The following is a 22,649-nucleotide window of genomic DNA, read 5'->3' as shown; positions in this document are numbered from 1 at the left end:
ATCTTTAACAGCTCTTCTTCCTTCAGAGCTGACTAATTCCTGGTGCTAACAAACTGACTGCAGCCCCGTCAACCTTTGTCTGGGCTTTCTGCACCCAACACTGACCTCCTCTTCCTCCTCCTGGATCACTCTTTTGCAGCTACCCCACAGGATCACCTGAAGAGGGACTTCTCCTGAAGCTGTAACATGAAACTCTTGTCAAGCTTACCCAGACTCCAGGTACATTTCTCTTCAGGTACGAGGCAAATCCTGCTGGCATGCACAGACATGGTGCCATTTACTGCGCTAACTTATTTGCAGCCACTAATGAAACTGGAGCCAAGAGATTTTACTATAATTTTATTGCTTCATTGAATAAATGAATTTTAAATACAGAATTAAAAATTTGTAAAAAAAGTTATTAAAAGCCAGCATTCAGAAGTAGGGTGCACATCAGCGACTGAAAAATTCATACTTACTTTTTGGTACAAAGATAGGAAAGAAAAATAAAAAAGCATATCCATCATCTGGAAAGAGATTTTTTTTACATTTTGTTTCATATTTGAGAACTGATATTTGTCTCATGAGAATCTCCCACCAACCTGGTTTTTCACAGCACTGATTCACATTATTTGGTGTTCAAAAAACCCCACTCGTTTGTTGTTTACAGAAGCAGTGATGTAGCATTTCCCCCTCATGTGTATGGACGCCAGTGTTAACAGAACATCCAGTGTATGAGGGGTGGAAAAAATGCAGCGTTATGTGACTTGCAGGGATGCAATTTAGGTCACAAAGCATCTCTGAGCAGGAACCAAGCAGAACCCTGAGCAGGTTCTTCTGTCCCTCCCACCGACACCTTTGTGAGTTCGGTATTTCTTACAGCATCACATCTCTGGCACTTGCTAAGCTCCATCACTGCAACAAAGATTTCCAGAAGTTATGAGTGAATAGGTACCTTCGATTTTTAATGCCCGATTTTAAAGCAGCTTGATCTTTTAAGAGACACAGAGCACCCATCCTCAAGGATAAGAATCAGGCCCTTTTTAGGCACAGTTTAAGTCCTATAGAACAGAGGCACCTCAAGAAGTCTTGACATTGGGGTTCTGGGTTAGGGTTGGGAGGTTGTTTTTCTGCAAGTTTCTATTATGGGTTCTTAAAAAGACAGCTATGAAGATGATCCCGCCAGTCAGTGCACCTGCATAATCTCAAGCAAAAAAAAGTAGACAGACTCTCTAATATATGTATCATTTCAAGACATCAGACCACTCATACAGTATTCTTAACAGGTTAGAAAGAATATGGACTATGGCTCGCCTATTCCTCAAGGATCTCAACCACCAAGGTAATTTAACCACGCAGACAGACAAACCACAGAATGAAGTGCCCTTACCACAGGAACTAGGACTTTGGGATAATAAGTAGGGATAGTGGCACATCAGCCTGGGAGGCGGAGGAGGGAACAGAGGAGGGAAAGTTCAGACTGCAATAGAAACAAATTCAGTTAAAAAAAAAAAAAGAAATAATACTGGAGATTGTCACTGTAGTGCAGCTAAGACTTGGCAAATGAAATACTTCGAGTATACTCTTGGCAGGGCAGCCCTGCTTCTGCCACGTGAATAAATATCCAACAGTGTTTAAAAACAGTATATAAAAAAAGATGTCAGGATTTTCAGAAACAGCGCATGTTCCATCCTCTGTAACTGCATAGCAGGTTCCCTCACGTGAGGTATTTCAGCATCACCACAAAGGAAAACAATACTTCTGCACTCCCCTTCCACGAGCGCAGCCTAATTTGAGCCGAGGTCATATGATGATTATGCAGCGATGCGAGGTGCAAGCGTTCTGCTCCACCCTTGTCTCTCCAGACGACAGTGACCACACTGTGCTGCGTGCGATGAAAACGCAGTCAGAGCAGCGAAGGCGCAATTCAGTACCCACCACGCGACCAGATACAGGCATGGACCTCTTATTTCAGCCACTGCACATCTTGGGGGTTTTTGGTTTGTTTGGTTGGGTTTTTTTAAACAGATACGTTCACATGGAGTCTTCCAAAAAGAAGTTCAGTTCATGTGGCCAGGTCAGATTACTGACCTCAAATTAACCTCAGAATATTTCCTTGGTTATCTATCTGTTGATATATAGGTCATCCGGCAAAATAAATGCATGTTTTACCATCATCAGTGGCAACCTGTACATTTCTTTTTGCATTACCAGCAGAGCTGTATGGGACAGGCATCTCTCCTATCAAACCATATGTTTGAAAGGCTGCTGTCCATCCCATAGTTTTTTTCCAAGGAAAGTTATTTTCTTGTGTGGCATATATGTATTTAACTGCAGTCATTAAATACAGAATATTGGCTTCACGTCACATCTGGCCTTTTAGGAAGCACCCTTTTTCATTCTTCAAAAAAAATTAACAGCATCTTATTCGTGAAACCCAGGATCACAAACCCTTTTGGTGATGTGCAACAGCCAATAGTGGACCTTACCAAAGGGGTGTCATTAGTACCGCTGCAGCATTTGACTGTCTCTCCTCCAAAATGTGGATGTGACCAAAAGAAAGAGCAAATCCAGAAGAAACAGAAGTCTTCTACCATCTTCAGGAAGACGTTTCTATTCTTACTTTCCATCTTTGCTGCACAATCACTGTAGCTTTGTTTGCAGGGCTTGTTTTGGGAGGGCTATTTTGTTTAAGAATAATCACACCCCCTGCAAATTCTGCTACATAACGATACGTGCTGCTTGTTATCAACACCCCTTTTAGCATATAGGATCATGTATTCTCACAGCCAGCTGTCACGGAATTAGTAAATAAAGCTGGTTTTCCTTCAAAGACACAAGCATTGTCCAGTCTGTGACTATACCAGGAACGTCTCTATAGCTTTTTCCATGCCTTCCAAAAACCTCCACCAAATGCTTCGGTTTGCTCATGCTTGCCTTAGAACATCCGAGGATAAGATGGGTTTTGCTTAATTATCCACTCAGCATGGGGATTGACGTGGTACAAGTCTAAAAGGTAAGTGTCTGGGTCCAGGCAATGTTCACCTATCAAAACAAGAGATTCAGGAAAAAAAAAGGATTTATTCTATCCTTAGTCCAATAGTTGCTAGGTTTTGGGGTTCCGTTCCCCCCCCAGTATTTGTTCACATTAAATTCAATATCACAACCGTTCAGAAGTCTTTCCACAAATCTGGAAAAGTTCTAGTTATTTATGTTAAATGAATGCATATTTCTTAAAACTATATTAAGCCCAAGCTTTGACCTTTGTGGAAAGGCATTCGAACTTTAATACCCAGTAACTTTAGCACTCAAAAACCATCAAGAAATATGTTAGTAATCAAATCCAGAGAATGAATTGTTTCCAGTGACAGAGCTTTTCTTCTACAGATGCTACTAAAAGAAACACTAAGACGCAGCCAAAGCGCTCCAGTAACCAACAGTCTCCAGAAGCAGTTATAACGGGGCACAAGAATTCCCTTCCATTTTCGGACACCCCCAGTCTACTCCTGTGATTGTATTACTTAAGTCTCCGCTCCATCTGATGACATTACCCTATCGATGAGTGGAAATAGGTGACTAATGAACATCAGCAACTTGTTTAACTATATGGTTTGAGAAACTTCCACCTCAGTCAGTACAGGTTCTGCTGTCAGAAAGTTGATGCAAGCAGCCAGAACTCACACCTGGAGCTGGCCATCATGGGGGAGGTGTTCAAAAAACATGTAGATGTGGCACTTAGGGACATGGTTTAGTAGGGATGGTGGTGTTGGATTTACAGTTGGACTTGATGATCTTAGAGGTCTTTTCCAACCTTAATGACTCTATGGTCATTAGTAGAGGAGCCCTATGCCAGCACACCACACTTAATCAAAGCCCAGATAAGAAGCCTACAATTAAAAGCCTATAGTGGCATAGGATGAAGTTGCCCTTTACTTAAAGCCATGAACTACCTTCACCTAAGTTCTACACTTAATTCCAAACAGCAACCTTTGTCACTGAGGGAAGAGGGAGTCTAACATGGTATGTTTAACAGAATGGGACATTTGTTTGTTTTTAAGATGGACAAAGTTGTGCACGTCTGTCTCTTGAGTTTCCACCTTTCTTGACAGGCAGTTTTCTGAATAAGATCCATTAGTGTTAAGTATTTTTGGAAGTCCAGGCTTCAACCTTCCCACATACTTGTACTATAAAGGTTTTGCAGCGATGGCTGGAAGACATGTAAGCTTTGATGGGCGCTCTTTGCTGTGTGTGAGGTTAACCCACACTTGTTCATTTGTCTTTTAACTTCTGGAGCCCACTCCAAATCTCATCCTTTTTTTAACTCCCTTCTAAGGTAAGTTAAGCACAAAACCCCAGATATCGGAGTTCCTTATTTACAGTTACCACCCAGACTTACCAATGTTGCCTCCCACTTCATACAGGAACAAGTTTGTGCATTCCATTGAGTTGTTACTGCAGAAAGAAAAACACACTGAAGGTAACAAAGCTCTACAAAAGGCAAGTTATGTAGTTTAGTAATGTTTCTTCCCAAAGATTGCTTATGGTTCAGAGGCCAGCAACGATCGAGAAAGCTACAGGCCACGGTACAGAGACCTTGCTGATCCTCCTGAACAGCGCAGCTGTTGAAAAGGACACCCAAAATTGGAAAAAGGAAAACAAGGCAGATATTTCTCACTGGCAGCAAGAAGTACACTATATGCAAACACTACCTTTTCAATAGGAGGACAACAAGCATAAATACCCAAGTTCATTGGCAGCATTCCTCTCAAACTGATGGCCTGTTCAAGAGGAGATCATCTGCAGGAAGCAACAGCTGTAGCAGCTTTTTAGAGAGATACTAGTTCCCAGCAGACCCGTATTCAGCCACCTTCCCATCCACCCTCCTTGTCCAGACATCTCCTGCCCAGGGACTCGGTCAGGAGATGCACTAACACTTCACCTACTAAATATGGTCTGCAGGCATGGCAACAGAGGCGGGGAGGGGGGCAGAATTCTTTTGTTCATTTTTTGGGGTTATTTCAGCAATTCACCACTGGACCATAGGAGGGAACTGCAGAGCTTACTTTAGGAAGCCCCTACATTAACATATGAGACAGAGAAATACTACTCCAGGCAAGTAATCTGCACAGGTGCAGAGAGGGTTTGCCTTGCAGGGTCAATGTTATTCCACTTTCCCCTCCCTCCAGCAAGGCTGGCTCACATGCCATCCAGCAAAGCAGAGGGGACTGCCTGACCTCCTGAGCACAGTGATGGAATAAATCAGTTCAACTAACATTTCCTTGCCCCATCTTTGCATGCTATTTCCAAAACTCAGAATAGAGGAGCAAAGAACAGTCTCCAAACAGCTCACTGTGCCACTGCATCAGCTCTGCCCCAACACAAAACAGAAGCTAGACCACCTGATACTTTTTTTTTCCATTTTTTTTTTTTTTTAAAGCAGAAAAAAAGGCCATTTACCACTTGAGGAGGTTGACAGTGTTAATAATATTCCAGCCATTCTGGCACAGGTTCTTTTGAAACTGCCTCAAGACATCAGCCACTGTGGTTGCATTGTTCAAATGCACCTCTAGCGAATCCTTCATGAGAAGCGAAGCATGGACTTTCACAATCTTGGAAGGCTGAACAAGGGAGTCAAAAAGAAGAAAGTACTCAAAGAAAGACTTTGTCATCAGCTAAAACAAGTTTCAAAATAGATCAGAGAGTGGGAAGAAATAAACCTATCTGGCCAGCTGTTCAGAGGATTGAGGTTTGTTTCATATTCCACACATACCACAGAGTAGAAGCTACAGAAGCATCAAGGTGAGCATTATAAAAAAATTCATCTGTGCTTCGGTGTTGTGGCTGGGGAGAAAAGCACCGCTCTTCATCAGCGTGCACTGGTGCTCTCTGCTGTTCAAATACAGCACCAGCACTAGAAGCAATGTAAGCTTTGAAGAAAATAGGATTTGTCAGAATAAATTTTGACAAGCTGTTTTGCCCAAGTCTGATAGACTTCTCTGGAATTAATTCAAACTGCTGGAAAAGTAGTTTAGAGAGTTGACGTGCAGACTACTGACTTTCAGAAAGGTAGTTTCAAAAAAATGAAGCACTGACACACCACAGAGCAGAGTTCAAGTGCTGTTTTTCTCAAGATTGTTTTCATCAGCTCCTTCAGGAAGTAACTTCCCAGAACTTTTGTGGAGCACATTGAACAATTCTAACGGGGTCTGATCTGTAGCAGATTAATTTTGCAATCCCAAATCTTTTGCAAAAACAGCGCTGAACACCGAAGCCATTAGGAAGAGGTATTAGCACTGTTCTAAGCATTGGGTCATCTGTTTGAGTGCCTAAATAGTAGTTGCTGTCTCTGAAATAAGAGCACGTTCAACAGTGACATGCAGTTTTTAACAAGCTAAACTTTAGTCAGGCTCAGTATCCCAACTCATATAGAAAGGCAGGGGATTTACTGGCTTGTGAGAACATACACTCTTAATCAGTTCTGCGGATTTAACCTTTCAACTTATTTTTTCTACCTGCAGACTCCATCCAGCTCATGTCCTTAGAGCATCCCAGTTGCACCACCACTGCTATGCAACACAAAATCCAGCACTGCATGGTGTAACTTAGCTATAGACCTACACTTAGTCAACTAACAGTGGCAATCAAAAAAAGGCAGAATGACTCCAAGGATCTTTTCCCAACTTTAACACACAAAAAGATCTGATAATAACACCTGTTTAAAAAAAAATCTCAGTCTGCACCAACACAAGGAGGAACAGAGCCATTTCCTTTATCAGGAAAGTTAATTCTCTCATTTTAAGAGGCAAGAACCTTGTCCTCAACCCTCCCATACAGATCAGCAACATTATGGAGCAAAACAAAAACAAGATACAAAAATGTACTTTTATACTACTGTAAGAACCTAAATTTTTGCTTTAAGTTCATGAAAATAATTCTGCCTTTATCATGGCAGTAATATCTGTCTAAACACATGGGGCATCTACAGTCATGTGAATTCTGCTCTTCACGCGAGATACAGACCAGCATTTCTGCTTCTGGTCTCTTCCCCCTCATGCAACAATGCAGCGTCTTAACCAAGTGTTTTGTAGCCTGAAATTTATTCAGTACCCTTGCTGTTGGGATCAGCGTTTGCCACAGCCTGGCCAAAAGGGTCTGGGAAGCTGTTTCTTATCGTTCTGCAGATTTTTCTCCCTCTTGCTCTGTAAAGAGCATCACTCCTTAGAGTTTTCCAAGTTCTCATGAGACCACTTACAATGTAAAAATATTTGACACTATTATGAAAGGGCCCAGCTTTTCCAAGCCCTGACTCACCTCTGCCTGGTTCTTTTCCACCTTGTCTTTATCAGCATGAATCTTCCGCAACAAATTTTTAATTCGCTTGTCACAAAACTGGTACCTTTTGCTATTGCTCTCGTTCAGCTTTCTCACTTGAGCTACCAGAAAAGAGGAGACCTGGGAAGGGAAGAAGAATTAAATCAAGCAGAGATAAGGACACTGTTTAAGAACCTAAATGTCACTTTATGAAGCTCCTTAAGTAGACAAAATATCCATTTACCTTGAAAACAAATAGTCTTGGAACTCAGCCAGAGGTTTTGCCTGCAGACGTTTAACTCCCCTGAAACTTCCAAGACTACCCCTTCCCCTGTTCCAATTCTAGGCAGACCGAGACACCGCTATACCATACCACAAGACACGGGCGCAACCTACTGTCCAGAGCAAATCCTGGTAATGGATCATCATCCGCACAACGTCAGCCGCCCCCTCCGCCAGCTGTTTCTCCTTCCCTTCTGGGATCTTGTTCGGCAGCCCCTTGTGCATGAAGAGGTTTGGGGCCATGACTGTGGAAACGTTCCAGAGGTTCATTTTGTTGTTGTTCTCCCTGGCAACCACTTTGCTGAGAAATTCAAGGAGAGCCTAAAGAGAGGGCAAGAGACTTAAGACATCCATTACTAGTAGTCCTCAAGAAACTACTGTGGCAGTTGCTGAAGAAATAATTTAATTAGCATTTCTTTTCTTGATATCCATGAGCAAATCCCATTTCTCCAGTCAGGAAGTTCAGTGACCGATTTCTAATACTAGGATAGCAACAAATAACCATACCAAGCAGAGAGACAGTTTGTCCGGCATTCATGAATCAGCAGAGACAGTCTGCGTGGGAAGGAGATGAGCTCGTACTCCTTGGCAGATGCCAATTTACAGAGCCCAGCCATAAAAGTTACAGAATCCAAAGATGACACCCCCACCCCTTCCTCCAGTATCCCCTTCGAAGCTATTCCCAGGTGTGGAAAAATAAACCCTTTTGCATAATCTCTTCTGCCTCACGCCTCCAAAGCCATGACACACAACAGATCGTCTAAGTCAGCCTTGCCTTTATTACCTGGAAGTTGAACTACTCAGAAGAAAAAAAAGAAAAAACTAAAACAAAAGCAGCAGCAACAATGAGCACGGTTTTTCTAAAGCACAGAAAGGCAGGGGTTGCACACCGCCTGCAAAGCTGATCCCATCAGCCTTTATTCTTTCAAAGAGTAGTAGGTGAAAGGATTTGAAATGCCTTCTGACCAGAAAAGGGCAGGAAGTTGTAAGCTGTGCTGGTTTTGGCTGAGAAGGGGTTAATTCTCCTCACTGTGGGGGGGCGGCTGCCTTTCCAGCTTCCCGCGCTCTGCCACGTGGCGGGGGCGGGGCTGGGAGGGGCGGGGCCACGGTGGGGGCGGCTGACCAATGGCAGGTTCATTCCATACCACGTGACTCCATGACCAGTATATTCGGGGGGGCGCGGGGGGGGGCAGTGGCAGCGCGGAGGCAGCTCGGCGTCAGCTCGGCGAGCGGCTGCGGTTCGTTCCCCCTCTGCCCTCCCTTCCCCCTCCCCCGGGGCTTTGCGCCTCTCGTTGTTCTCCTTTACATTGCATTTCTGTTGTTGTTTCTTTTAATTTGAATTATTAAACTGTTCTTACCCCAACCCACGAGCGTTACCCTTCTGATTCTCTCCCCCATCTACCGGTGGGGAGTGAGCGAGTGACTCTGTGGGGCTGAGCTGCCGGCTGAACCACGACATAAGCGTAGTAGCTTTTTTAAATATTTTTTTAGAATTGAAGCTGTCCTTCACAGATGGTGCCAATACCATAAACCATGTACCAAAAGACTGACTTTCCGTGTTTCTTAGCCTGCCCACAGACAATGAAAGACCTATATATCTTTCACTCTATAGTGAAGTGCTTTAACACGCTGAAGGGGAAGAGCATGTTTCTAAACAGGATGCCCCAAGACCACATGGATTCCTGCTGCTCTGGGGCAGACTGTGCTTACAGCTCATGTTCACTGCACAGCCTTGAGGTTTGCCTGCTCTCCCCATCACGGGTTTCCTTTCTCAAGTCAGTGAAGCAAAGCCAAATAGCATGCTGTATGTTATTTACAAAAGCGGATAGAGTTCCTTGAATAAAAACCTGGAATGATCATGTTTTTCCAGTTAAATCCAGAACAGATAGTTACCTTTAAAGTGTTTCTGTTGGGTTCTGGCAGAATCAGGATGAGGAGGTTTAGAGCTTGCAATCTTTGCTTCAGGTCTGGAATATCTAGAGAGGGAGAGTGACAACAGGACAAAGGATTCAGGCTCCTGACACTGTTCTTTTTGAGCATGAGAATCCCCCAAGGAGTAAGGCAATTACTTATTGTAGTGTTTGCCATCTAGGATTTGAGACATTGTTTTACAGAGGTAAATCAAGCTCATACAGCCCTTAATGAAGTGAGCTACCTATGTTTTAGAAGACTGGCTGATTTGTTTCAGAGCGCACAGTCTGCCAGCAAGTCCGATGCCCTTGAAGGGCATCAAAAGACCCGATTATTCCCCATTTCTTGTACAAAATAGTTGTGCACTTAAACAGTTAGCTTAACACATTCAATCCATCTATTGAGGCACAAACCTCAAGATCAGGCACTTGCAGAACACTGCATTACTGGCAGACAAGACTGAGGACCATGGCCAGTTGCTGCAGCTCAGCCTGCGTGTCGTTATTTATCAGGTTGTCCTAATTCATGGTAGCAACCTTGCAGCCTCAAATGACACAACATGAGACCCTGGGACAGTGTTCCTACACAAAGATATACGCAACCAAGCACCAGTGACTATGACTCTCGGGCTGACATATAATAGTACACATGGCACCCAGCACACTGACTTTGGCAGTAGTTCATATCGTGCTCTGTATTGCCATCAAATCCACAGGTTCCCAACACACCTGACAGGAGAGCCCAGGACCAGCAGAGCTTTGCAAGAAAAGCACAAACCAGCAAATTGATGCTAAACAGCCAAATCAGGGACTCACTTTGTACAGCAGCAAAAGCAGGGAGGTACTCTGCGGTCAGCAGCGGGGCTGGCAGCTCTCTTATGAATCTTTTCAGTAGCCCAGATACATCATTCTGGTGGACTTCATCCCAGCGGAAAAGGCCAGTATAGAATTCCCTTTCAAGCTTCTGTTCCAGACTCTATAAAAAAGAAGGAATTTATTACACGCTTTAATAAGCAAATGAAAGGGAAATTCTGTAGCTGACCACTAGGAGGACCACACAACAAGTCAAAAGAGCACAGAGACCCTCACAGCAGATGCTCCCAGATTTCCCAGCAATGGACATTTCTAGTTGTACTGGGAAGGAAGATGAGACAATTCAGGTTATTCAGATATTTGCTTCAGCAACATGCTCCCTGATCACCTCTGATACTTTCAAACACTGCTAAAAAGCTCATACCTTGATTCTGGTCTGGGACCCAGAAACTCTCAAAATGCCCTCTGTTTCAAGTCCTCTCTTCTCCAAGCAGGACAGCAGCTATCAAAAGGGGAAAAAAAAAAAGCTCTTAGGCACAGAGGATGAGAAGTCATCCCTTCCTTATCACAGGCTTCCTGACTTGGAGATCAGAGGTGCAAATAAAACCAGAAGGGAACTTACTGCCTGGAGTAACAGGGGGACCTTGGTGTTGGGGAGCAGTTTTTGGTCATTTTCCAACAGGGTGTTGAGTGGAACTCCAAAGAGTCTTTTCTCTACAACAGAAACAACGTGTTATAAGCCTGTATCTCCACTAATACAGATGTCAGGGATATATCTACCACTGCAGACTAAGAGGGTGATTTTATAAGTGTAGGTACTGGAGAAAGAGAGAACAGTTAACAGGACAAGTACATTTGATAGCCAGAGATAGATGTGGTGCTAGGACTTGAAGTTATGTTCCATTGACTTCCAGGAGAAATTCTGACCAAGGAAAAAAACTTGTCGCAAAGGTTCTTATCAGAAGACCCTCTCTGTTCTAATACTTCAAACACAAACCTATGAGAAGATCGATGTAAAAAAGGCATGCACACACACACCCCCCCAAAAATCAAGATGAAATACAACTGACCTGTTGTTTTCAGTTTTGCTGCCTTGTTTCTCTTCAGCTCAAAGCCTAGAACATCACAGAGAGCTGTTAGTTCAATAAGGGCCAGTGTGGGGATCTTCTTCATGTCCTGAGCAGACAGATCTCCAATCCTGGTCACTCCTAGTCTGCCCTTGGGGACCTTAAATTTCTAAGGGAAAACACACACACACAGAGGTTCAGTGCAAGTATCATTTCTAATCCCACTGGGATCAAGTTTTGCTGCATTTTTATCATCCCTTACCATAACCAGGCACCTATTCATTCTCTTGTTTTCAACACCAGACAAATGCCCCAAACTACTTGTACACAACTCACAGCTGAATAAATGTTTTCCCTTTTCAGCATTGCTTTTCAACTGTATAAGAGATGCCAGTTTATCTACATTGAAGACAGCCTGATACCCACCCTAATCTACGTGAACTTTGGAAGCAGTCCAGTACATCTGTGAGGAAGAAAACTGTTGGCATTACAAGTAAGAAAGTCCAGTTATTCTCCTCTTTTCAGTGGAAGTGACCCAGATTCAAATCAAAATAGCTAGTTTCACACACAAGTGCTATTTCTTTTGACCCTTCACTACACAGTGGTTATCCTTGCCCAACATCACAAGGATAACTGCATCACCTGTCCAAAAACACTTACCTAATACAGACCTAATAATTCCAACACTATCCATAGAGGATACTTCCAAGAGCTGGTCATAGAGCTGAATCATCAAATGTCTTGTACCGCTCTACACAAGAGGGGAGCTAATAAATTCTAATACAAAAAATTCCTTCAGTGCTTACAGTTAGGGCGTTTCCATCCTTTAGCCTCCTAGATTCAGACAGGAATGACGATCCCTTGAGCAGGACAGCTGCTTGCTCCGAGTAGGCAACATCCATGTTGAACACCTCCTCTTTTCCAGGGTTTCGAACTGTGCAGGAGTAATCCTGGGTTTCTGCTACAGAGGAGAAAATGTCTTGAATTTCAGAAAGCCAAAGAGGATGAAGCTTAGAAAGCAAGTGTGCTAAAAGAACAGTTTGAGATAGATTTGGGGACCACCACTTTTTAAGAAAACACTACATTAACATTTGAAAAGAGTGTTGTCATAGCACAGTCCTGAGACTGATCAGTAGGGTAAGGTTAGCTTAAAGCCAGGACATTACAGCTACAATCACCAGATCACGGGTAAGACACGAGCATGGCCTTAAATTAAATGGCGTCTCTCTGGCTGACTTTTCACAATTGCACACGGCATTTACAGGATTTCACCATATGATTTCCGCTAGAGTGATTTTATTTGCATCTTCTGATTGCTTTCTTGAAGAGTTAGTTATCAGTTTAGGAAGTAGTTCCTAACAACTCTAGAGCCTTGAAAAGTTTACTAAATCCACAAGTGTGGATAACCATGTACTAAAAAAAAAAAAAACCCACCCAAGAAACCCAAACAAAAAAAACCACAAACAATGCCAATGTTTCAGAGCCCAGATTAGTATAATTTCCCTTCCAGTTCCAGCCTTACTTCAGATCCTACTTCCCCTTCCAATCTACTCTGCATTTAAAAACTTCATTCTTACTTCTTTGTACATTTGAAGTCCGTAGATTGTGCCACAACTGATCTGGTCTGGAGTCCTCTTTCTTGGCTGCTGCATCCTGAAAAATAAACCAGAATGTGTTTACCCACAAAAACAGGAGTTATTATAAGACAACCTGATTTTGGCAGGATAAAAATAAAAATCCCAAAACACACATGTCATTGTCTGCTAGTCTAAGAAAATGCTGCTCAAGCTCAGGGCTACAAGACTACTCTGAAATTAAGAAACATAATTAGAGGATATGGCAGGCAGGTGGAAAACAGATTACTATCTCATGGACAGCATTAGTGATAAATTTGCACATCATTAAGCTAATTCTTCCTCTCACACAATCAGCAGCCAATTTTCCCCTTTTAGTTCATGCATTGAGGGACTGACAAACAGTGGACCAACCAAGCTGCTTGGGATCTACCCATTACCTGTGATCAGGAGATCTTTCAGAAGAAAGAACACACTCAGTAGACATCAGCACCTAAAAGCTTCCCTTCATGGGCTTTGTGGTAATCTACATCTTCATGTCTAGAGACAGAAGCGAATCTTTAAAAGTATAAGGAGCCACTGGGCAGGAAAATCTGTTAATAGAAACCTTACTTTTCCTAGAAGTAGTTAGAATATAGGAAAGCTTATTCTATACCAGAAGTTAGCAACTTTCCAAGAGCATGCTTATGGCATGGAGTTGTGCACCGAGGACCGAGAGTTGAAAGGAACCTGTGCAAAATCATTGCAAATGGACAAAACAGTTTGTCTGCACGCAGACAGACTGTCTTTAGAGTAGGTGCACAACTGATGAGCTTGCCATGAAAACAACCAATTCATTTAACATCCGGCTTAATCACACATCATGCACTGATTAACGCCAGAGCACCTTCAGATCCCGCTGCTGTGTAAACAGGCCGCACTGAACAGTAACATAGGGGAAATATGCAGCAAGGTTCCGACAGAAACACCAACAGCTTTGATGCCTGAGAGTAGCTCATGACAGAGGTGGACAGGAGGTGAACTGCAAATCTATCTTGAAAGACTAATGGAAATAAAAATCCAAGTTACTCTGACACATCACTGCCTGCACTCTTACAGGCTGAACTGCTTCCACTGCTTCCACTCAAGACACGGCTGAACTGAATTAGCTTTAAGCTCAAATTTGCTGAACACAGGTTTCACCTCGGTAGAACCCATTCCAACATTCTGCTCCCAGAGTACGGAGAGAGCAGTCAGCAGTGGGAAGCATCCAAAACCTGACTGAGCAGTAAGGGCACAGACACTGGATCGGGGTTCCAAGCCTGGGGCTGTAGGAAAACAGACTTCACTTTTCTGCATTTCTGTTTCCTCACTTAAAAAGTGGAGGTTTCAGATATCCTTTTGTGCAATAAGGGATTTGTCATGGTTTGCTACGTGCCTTGAACACGTGTTACAGCCACACCAGGCCTGTTTTGGCATATGGTTCCTGAATATGCCCCTCAGAGCCCTAAAAACTGTGCTTGGAACTGGGGCGACACAGCAAACGAGTATGGAAAAGTAACCAAAAAGCCTGCTTCCCTCTGAGATTGCTCAAGGAATTACTCAAAGGTAAAGGACTTCTGCTTGGTGTCTACATCCAGTGTCATATCCTAACGTCTCAGGAGTTTACCATTTTACATAGAATCACTCTCATTTTGCCTAGGCTGACCATCAGTCACTCCCTATGAAATAAGGAGGGCAAACACCACCCCTTCTTTACACTGTAAAAGACAAGCAAGGAATACAGAGGTTGAGCTCATGGCCACTCAGCAAAAAAAAGAACAAACAACCAAATGAACTAATTCAAATACATGCTCTTACTTTCATCAAAAAGAGGGGAAAAAACCCACAACAATGTTTTTTTGCTTCTGTGACTTCCACTAAAAGTGTAGATCTCAGAGGCAACTGCAAAGCTTTAAAAAATATAATAAACCAAAGAAAATATGAACAATCCCAGCAGATCTATTAGAAAAGAGTCCAGTGTTCTTACCCAAAGTGAGAAATGAGGAAAATGTTTCACGTCCAATTAAATCAAGGCAACTGAAACAGGCAGCGTTAGCATCTTTGTACATGCCTTCGCTACATAAAAATGTCACTTCAAAACATCAGATTTTATCTCAGTTGCTTATCAAATGCAAATTATCAAATACAAATATTAGTGACCTAGTGAGTGGACATGTAAGATTAAGAGCTTAAAAATCTCCATTCTTATACAGTAGAAAGTAAAATTATTTTAAGAGATATCACAGGCTTCTGTTTAATCTGCAGGTTTTTTAAACTTCATGAATTTCACCTGAGGCACTTAAGCTCGCCGTATTATTGCTTTCAGAAACATCATCATTTTGGCACCCATTTGTGCAGGAATGCAAACAATGCTCTACAAAAGCAAATCACCATGAATCTGTCTCAGTGCAATTCACAGCAAGGACGCAATCCGCACCTCAGCACTGGGCAGTTACAAAGAACACAGCCACAGACAGTTTCCAGTGATGTTGCAGACTGGTAGTGTCATTCCCTTAAGGCATTCAAGGGATTGTTTGGGTATAATTCACCTCATTATAGTAGAAGATGTTTCAAAGATGCTCAGGCTGAGGAAGAGGAGTATTCAGTCCGGTAGACAGCAAGGGTCCCATGCTACTCAAATAGGCAAATCTTGGTTAGGCTCAATACCTTCTGACTAGACACTTACAGAGAAGAGAAAGCCACAAGGAGCCCTGACTGGGATACTTTCCAATGGCCTCTAGAAAAAATAAGTACACTCTACCTTGTAGCCACAACAAAAAGAGGAGCAGCACATCAGGAAAGCAGCTGAAAAGTTAACGGTCATGTATTCTCTAACAAAAAAAGGCAGTGGCTATTCTGTCGCTAGAGTTACCAGCTGTACCTATGAAGTTCTCTCTCTGGTTAATAACGATTTAATGTATCACTGGAATAAAGAAAACACAAGAGGGCTCCAAACGATACCAGAGTTCCATGAGGCTGCGGCCGTAGGCACTATGCAGAAGCCTTCCAGCAGCCTCTAGGAAACTTATGGATCTGCAGGTTTTATAGCAACTCCTCAGTGCTGCAACCTGGATGCAGAACTTCTACAATCTCAGCTTCATTTCAGCTCAAAAGAGGAAGTAATCTATTTGGAAATGAAAGTATCTGTAGACTCAGAAAGCCGTGTCAGCTACCACAACGCAACAAAGCCTTTCAGAAGACCCCACTAAATCAACATACCTCAGAGCTGACCACTCCAAAAATGTCTCGGACATCACGCACAGGATGCTTGTTTTTCCTCCTCCGAGACCGGGAGTAGGTATCCAACCGCCGCTGCACAGCAGCCGCCTGGGTCTTGGTCAGGGTGGAGAGCAGGACGATGTTGTCGTTTTCCGAGGCACGGTCCCCAAGGAGGTCAGACAGCCCTGCGTCCTGGAGCCACTCGGCTTCAGCTTCTCCCTCTGCGAGGCAAGGGATGAGAAGGGCGAGCAAGAAGAGAAAGGATAACAGTAATTTCAGTGCTTGAAATACTTCAGAGGCAGAAAAACAGGAGTCTGAGCCATCCCCTTTGTGGGGCAGCAATGGGACACCACTGGAAGGGAGCCATATCTTTGTTAGGAAGCCATGGCTGTTCTCAAAATCTTGGCCCGACTTCCAGGTACCCAGCCAGGTATCAGGGTGAAATCGGAGGAGAGACAGCACTTTAGGCAGCTACAACCACTGATATACTCCTTTCCCCTCACCCTAGGTGAGGAGAAAGAGAAGGAAAAACTATGGAGGCATGGATATTGCCAGGAACCTAGGCTCCCTCAGAAGCTGGGCAGAAGGTGCGCTCAGGTGTGACTCTGCATGGTATTTAGCACAAGGATTGCAACAGGAACTAATCCCAGTGGGCACTTTCACAGGACATGGGAGGAAAGCCAGATGCGCTTGCTTAAATCTGCCTTTACATGGACTGCCTGTGCAAAGGGGAGCTCTGGCAGGCAACAGCGCACAGCAAACTCAGAACGAATGGCCCTGCCTCCCTCTGCAGCACACCTGATCCTCTGACACCTTTCAGAACGGACAAAAGGTCTGTGGGAAGGCACACATACCACACTGCGCATTTGGCTTTTGTACTCTTCCCAATTATTTGGCTATTCCTTTTAATTTTTATTTATCTATATGGATGCTTATGGATCAACAACTTTTTTTAAAAAAAAATCTGGACACTTATCTGGTAGATTCAAATGTATTTTTTTTAAATACACTTGCAGAACTATTTGTATGCACCATCCCTATTTACCTTTCGAAGTGGATTGGTATCCATGCAGTCATTCAACAAAAGCAAAAACGTTACTCTTACTCTGTGCATTCGCTCTATGTCTCTACCTATTCAAAAATCACTAAAATTAAAGACTATTCCAGTTCCAGATTGCAGGGTGAGAAGCTCGGTGGCAGTACAGCAGCATTACTCAAACCAGCTCAGTTCCACTTCATTCTCCAATATATATTAAGTTGCACTTCAAACACAGAAGACAATTTTTTCCTTACGGGATGCGCCCTTTGTGCAAGTGAGAAAGGGCCCTGAGCAAGGAAGCTACTTGAAATCCAAGGATGATAAAAGAAGCAATTTAGCAGGTGGCTTCAACTTTAATACAGTGAGCACAACGCCTTTATCTTTTCAGTTCTGCGTACCACATACATTCACTGCAGGCAGCCCCAGCACAGCTCTACCAAAGGTTATGCTGGGAGCGGGGTGTGGGGGAGGAATCACAGCTGAACTGACTGAAACAGAGCCGTTCGTTGACACTCCTCCGTCCCTGCGCAAACTGACATCTCAGTTACCACAGCTGCACAGGCAAGGTTTTATTATTGTGGCATCAATTCTTGAGAGATTAAATAATTTAGTTCTTCTGGAGAAACTTCTGGGTTCATACAACTTGCAAAAACATATTGTGACTCCACTGAAACCCTTTTCAGCCTTCAGAGCATGCTCTTTGCGTTCTTAGGCGCTGTAGTGAAAAGGAGCTCTTTTCAGCATCACACCACAATAAATAGAGCTAGACTTAAAGTCAAGTTCCTTTAATGACTCTTTTAGCAAACTGCCTACCTTTCCTACATGGTGCTAACTTTTGGTCATTTCCCACATCTGGTTCTACAGAAGCTAAGAGGTAAGAGCATCCCCCGGTACTGCTCGCTTGGTTCCAGCTGCTCACGCACTTGTGGTCCCATTCATGACTCCTTGCTGTACAGCTGTTTGTCCTACATCCGTGGTTTCACAGCAGCACAGTGTGCAAAAGACTTCTGGCTTATTTTGTCTTTGGAAACTAAAAGGAAGTCAAGTGTATTGCTTGCAAATTTTGAAAATACCCAGTTCCAGTCATAACAGGAAACTAATCTAATACACAATACTGAACAGCAGGCCCTAAATCGGACATCCGTGTGAGCCTACTGCCCCATCTGATGCCAAAGCACCAGATTTTAATTCCTCTAATGTTTTTGGCCCAGTTGTGTTTGCCAGTAATGGAAAAGGAAACCAGCAAAATAGGTTTTTTTATGGGGAGAAGGGGGAAAACTGAGAGAAATAGGTCAGAAGCAAGAGGTCCATGGAAGCTGAGCTGCAGGTTTAAGCCTGGAAAGCTGCTAAGATTTGCCTTGTGAGTGTCAGACAAGCAGCATTTCAGGGGGCACAATTAGGAAAAACCATGGAAAACTAAGGAACACCAGTTCCAAAAACTTACTCGAAACATAAACTAGTCAAAAACAGCATTCATCATAAAGCATTTAGTTTCAAGAAAAGCTAAAGGACAGCTAAGCATCCTACGATTTCAGACCAAACGTTGAGCACAACTTCCTATATAGTTTCTGAAGGTATAGAAGAATCACTCTTTGCAGACACTTCTCAGACACGATTGCATGCTATAAGGACGCTAGTAGATATTTTAGTGGCACTACCGCACCGAGTACGTACGTTACCGGTCTGCTGGAGAGTCACACCTTGAAGAGGGATGGATAAACAGCAGATAGCAAGGAAAGGACGTTGCTGCTTGTATTTCAGGAAAAAGCTACTCTCTACCCCCTTCAACTGTTAGTGAGGCCACAAGTGTCATCAGCACCTTTCTGCTGACCCAGGTCTTCTGCTAAGTTACATGTTGGCCTCCCACCAACGCCAGGTCACAAGCAGCTTCCCATTGCGCCACCCCTTGCACAGGGCTTGCGCTGGAGACCAGCGTTCCCAACCGGGTCAGTGTTTTTGCAAAGCCTTATCTACACGTAACCTCCACGCTGTCCCTGTACCATGATGACTATCGGCTATTTGCCAGGTTGAGCCACGCCGTCTCCAGACAGAGCTGTTAGCTGCTGCCCAAGCACGGCTTCTCAGGCTTTATGCAAAGAGCCATGGTGCCTTTGGCTCCAAGGAGCCCTGAAGCCTCTGTGCTGCTTTGCTACCTCGTGGTGCTCCAGCCACAAACTGCAAAGCCAAAAGGCACCAGCCGAGTCCAGCTTCCTGCATCCACACCATCTGAAGTTTCCCCTTGCTACTTATGCTGCCAGCACAACACTTATTTGACTAAGCTCCTTTGCAGAAGGCACCAGGAGGCTGAGTGTGCCGCACCTCCTTCCCCAACCTGCCAAGAAGGCTTCACTACTCGGATCATTATTTCTAGTCTGTCTGGTTGCAATGGCCAATTAGGCAGTCAGCTCTTGACTGCTAAATTAATACACAGCATTAAAAGACACTTTTCCTTGTGTCCCTGCTTAAACACAGTAATTGAATTGCCTCTAGCATATCAGTGTTTTGGATATCCCAGACAGCCTTTCATCTCATGGCATGGCCTCTTTTCCAGAGCCTACTCCCTGGTGCACTCATTTTCTGAGTCACTTTTGCATCTCTTCCAGTTCTGAAAAACAAACTTACACCCTTTATGCAGGGACACTAACAGCAGACCTTAATGTTTACTGTGTCTTGCTGACTATGGCAGACAGTTAGTGACCTTCCCACCCCGCTCTCCAGAGCCCACTCTATGCACCCAGGATACTCATTTACCCTTCCCAAGCACAGCAGCACACTGGGACTTTCACTCAAACACTTCCCCATCACGTACATGGGCCCTCCTCAATGTCAGACCAGCACTACAGCTGTAGGCTGTCCAGGCTGCAAACCCAACCATTCATGAGGATGTACAGCCAACTAAATCACGTTCTTCAAAATGGACCTGGGAAATGTGTGATCCCGATCCACAGGATCGCTGGGCACTTATCACTGTTTATCATCCCTCCAACAGCCCAGGATGTTGTACCTCCTGTGTCAGAAGGCAATTGGTCTAGGTTCCAGTTATTCCAAAGTAGTGGATAACATCAGCACTACAGAAATCCCATTAGAAACACCCCATGCACATGAAGCAGTCTTCAAAAGAGGGCGGGGGGGGAAAAAAAGGAGGATGTATATAAGGAAAACCTTGTGTGGATGGACTCAAGTCATTCTGGATGTTTATTACGGTTTCTTGAATAGTGAATCAGAGGGGAAAATCTGTCTTCCACAGAAGCAGCTCTCATAAAAGCCACTACGATGAAGTCTCAGAACCATGTACACAAAAAAGCCTCCCAACCACCGCAAGCTGTCACAGCGTGTTTACCATACAGCCACCTGCACGGGGAGCGAGAGCCCCCGCACTTAGCAGGCTGCTGTTTGAAAAAATCTGGAGCCTTGAACATACTGCTGACTGACCTTTAGGGTCAGCTTTGTTTCAGAAGCTGAAACTAGGCCAAGCTAGCACTCTTATTCTGCAGGGCATCATCCACCACCCAATGACAAAAAAAAAATATCTCTCTGATTTGAATGGTAATATTCTAACAATATTCCAACATGCTTCTAAATCATTCAGGTGCATAAGCAGATTTTCTCTCTAAGACATTAACCTTCCTCCCCTCACTCCCGACGTTTTTGGCAACCTACCCTCTTGTGTTTTGACATCTGCAAGGCTGCATTCCTCTTGCTCGGCTTCAGCGCTCTGTTTAATGTTCTCTACTTCCAGCCAAAAACCGTCCATTGACAAGTTGTCCAAAGACTCTCCCCTGGAATTCGTGCTCTCTGACACCAGGGATGCCAAATGACTCTTTGCAGGAAGCTGGCTCATTTTGCAAGGACAATTTCTGGCACTGAGAGAGGAAGAGATAAGGAGAGAGAGATTAAGCTACATGTATTCAGATATGGCATTCACAATACAGCGGTCTTCATTGATTAATGACTGCAGTAAGAGCCAAACAGAGGTAAGTGCTAGACTTCTTTTGGTTAGTGTTTGGCAATTGCAGACACGGCTGAGGTCAAATCCCCTAGAGTAAGGGAAAAAGTGCTGTCCAAGGACATGAGAGGATGCAGTATCAACACGGGTTTTCCAATGCTGTCCTTCCAGTGACCTCTGAGACACCACCTACCACTCCCACACTTGCTTCCAAGACTTCCCTGTAAACTTGCACAGATACCCTCTATATTTACAAGCAACCAAGATGTTTCAACCTTGGTGCACATGTCCTCTGATTATCTGGCATGTACTGCAAGCCTAACAACTCCCAGCCACAGCAGCCTGAACCCAGTAGGCTTGTACTCCGTATGCAGAAACCAGCACAGCTCCGTCTCCTGCACTTCAGCTCATTCAATAAACAACTCCGACGTTTGAGGCCCTCTTTTCCTGCCCAGACCAGATTTTTCAGCTGAGAAACAGTACAAGTGTCCTGGGAAACCCAAACATACAGCATTTTCTTGCCACACTGTTGATTAATTCATGGGCAGGTGAAGTCCCAGACTGGCCTCGTTCAGCTTTCAACCTCTCTGCAGAAAGTTGTGAGGTTCTCATCATCAGTTCATAAAAAGATGCCTCTCTCAAAATGAAATTTAATTCACTTCAAAGGGTTGCAAGCCATTTAAACCCTGCTGTATATCTTTTTCAAAGGCTTTCAAAAAAGGGGAGGTGGGATAAGTGGAACCTACTTGTGAAAACACCTCAGTGGTTCAGTTTATGAATACAAAATTAAAGAGGCTGCACACTACACTAACTGGATGCTTTGAAAGACACCTGTGAACAGCTACTACCACCAAACACAGGCTTAAATTGCTTTCTAGTTTCATGACAAAAAAAGCAGATTGAGTCTTATGCCTTGAAAACCATGACAACAAAACCACCACCAAATGCAATTTAGCCTCTTAACTCTAGGACTTAGAAAGTTATAGACGGCAAAATATCTGGAAAGTTTTAGTTTCTTTCATTCCAGAAAGCCATTATTACAAGTTCTGTCACTAACTTGCTTCTGTTGTAAGAAGCATTTCGAGTCATAAAGGACTAAATTTGAAGATCTAACAAGTAGGAGGCATATATCGAAGGATATTCTGCACTTATATTTACACATGTGCATGCACATTATGCCCATACCTTTTTCTAATATGCACATAGGCAGCCCTTCTCTTCTAAAGGTCAGAACTGAAGCAATAGCCATAATTCTTGGAACTTCAGGAGCCAGTAACAGCATTGAGAACAAGATTAAGAAGGCTTTTGTTTGTTTGTTGTACAGAAACACAAAAGTTAAAGATTGAAAATAGCTATTACACCACCCAGCCCACCTCTGACAAGGGCAGATGTGATCTGCTTGTTTAGTGCCCATCCCTACCTTTCCTCACCTTTCCTACTCCTGGATATCCAAATAACAGGCCTTTAGTGGAGTTGCCGCTTCATAGC

The 22,649-nt window shown here is 43.7% G+C and overlaps 1 protein-coding gene across 4 annotated transcripts in view; it reads right to left on the bottom strand.

The window, feature by feature from the left end:
- Positions 1-319: 319 nt before the first annotated feature.
- The window catches only part of ARHGAP40 (Rho GTPase activating protein 40), a 39,659-nt gene continuing 17,329 nt past the window's right edge, over positions 320-22,649 (bottom strand). For 3 of the 4 annotated variants that reach the window (XM_064465772.1, XM_064465771.1, XM_064465769.1), the window contains exons 2-15: positions 20,876-21,078; positions 16,177-16,397; positions 12,940-13,015; positions 12,169-12,323; positions 11,366-11,531; positions 10,918-11,009; positions 10,720-10,797; positions 10,299-10,458; positions 9,466-9,548; positions 7,687-7,893; positions 7,291-7,431; positions 5,437-5,597; positions 4,376-4,431; positions 320-3,024 (exon numbers count right to left, since the gene is read on the bottom strand). In XM_064465772.1, coding sequence (XP_064321842.1) covers positions 2,918-3,024; positions 4,376-4,431; positions 5,437-5,597; positions 7,291-7,431; positions 7,687-7,893; positions 9,466-9,548; positions 10,299-10,458; positions 10,720-10,797; positions 10,918-11,009; positions 11,366-11,531; positions 12,169-12,323; positions 12,940-13,015; positions 16,177-16,397; positions 20,876-21,056 — 1,884 coding nt within the window. In that variant the 5' untranslated portion in view covers positions 21,057-21,078 and the 3' untranslated portion in view covers positions 320-2,917. The remainder of the gene's footprint in view (positions 3,025-4,375; positions 4,432-5,436; positions 5,598-7,290; positions 7,432-7,686; positions 7,894-9,465; positions 9,549-10,298; positions 10,459-10,719; positions 10,798-10,917; positions 11,010-11,365; positions 11,532-12,168; positions 12,324-12,939; positions 13,016-16,176; positions 16,398-20,875; positions 21,079-22,649) is intronic. The other variant, XM_064465770.1, reaches the window with a different exon arrangement.

The sequence above is a fragment of the Phalacrocorax carbo genome, chromosome 14, assembly GCF_963921805.1.
Source record: "Phalacrocorax carbo chromosome 14, bPhaCar2.1, whole genome shotgun sequence".
Lineage (NCBI taxonomy): Eukaryota > Metazoa > Chordata > Aves > Suliformes > Phalacrocoracidae > Phalacrocorax > Phalacrocorax carbo.
This window is presented reverse-complemented; position numbering and strand designations above follow the sequence as displayed.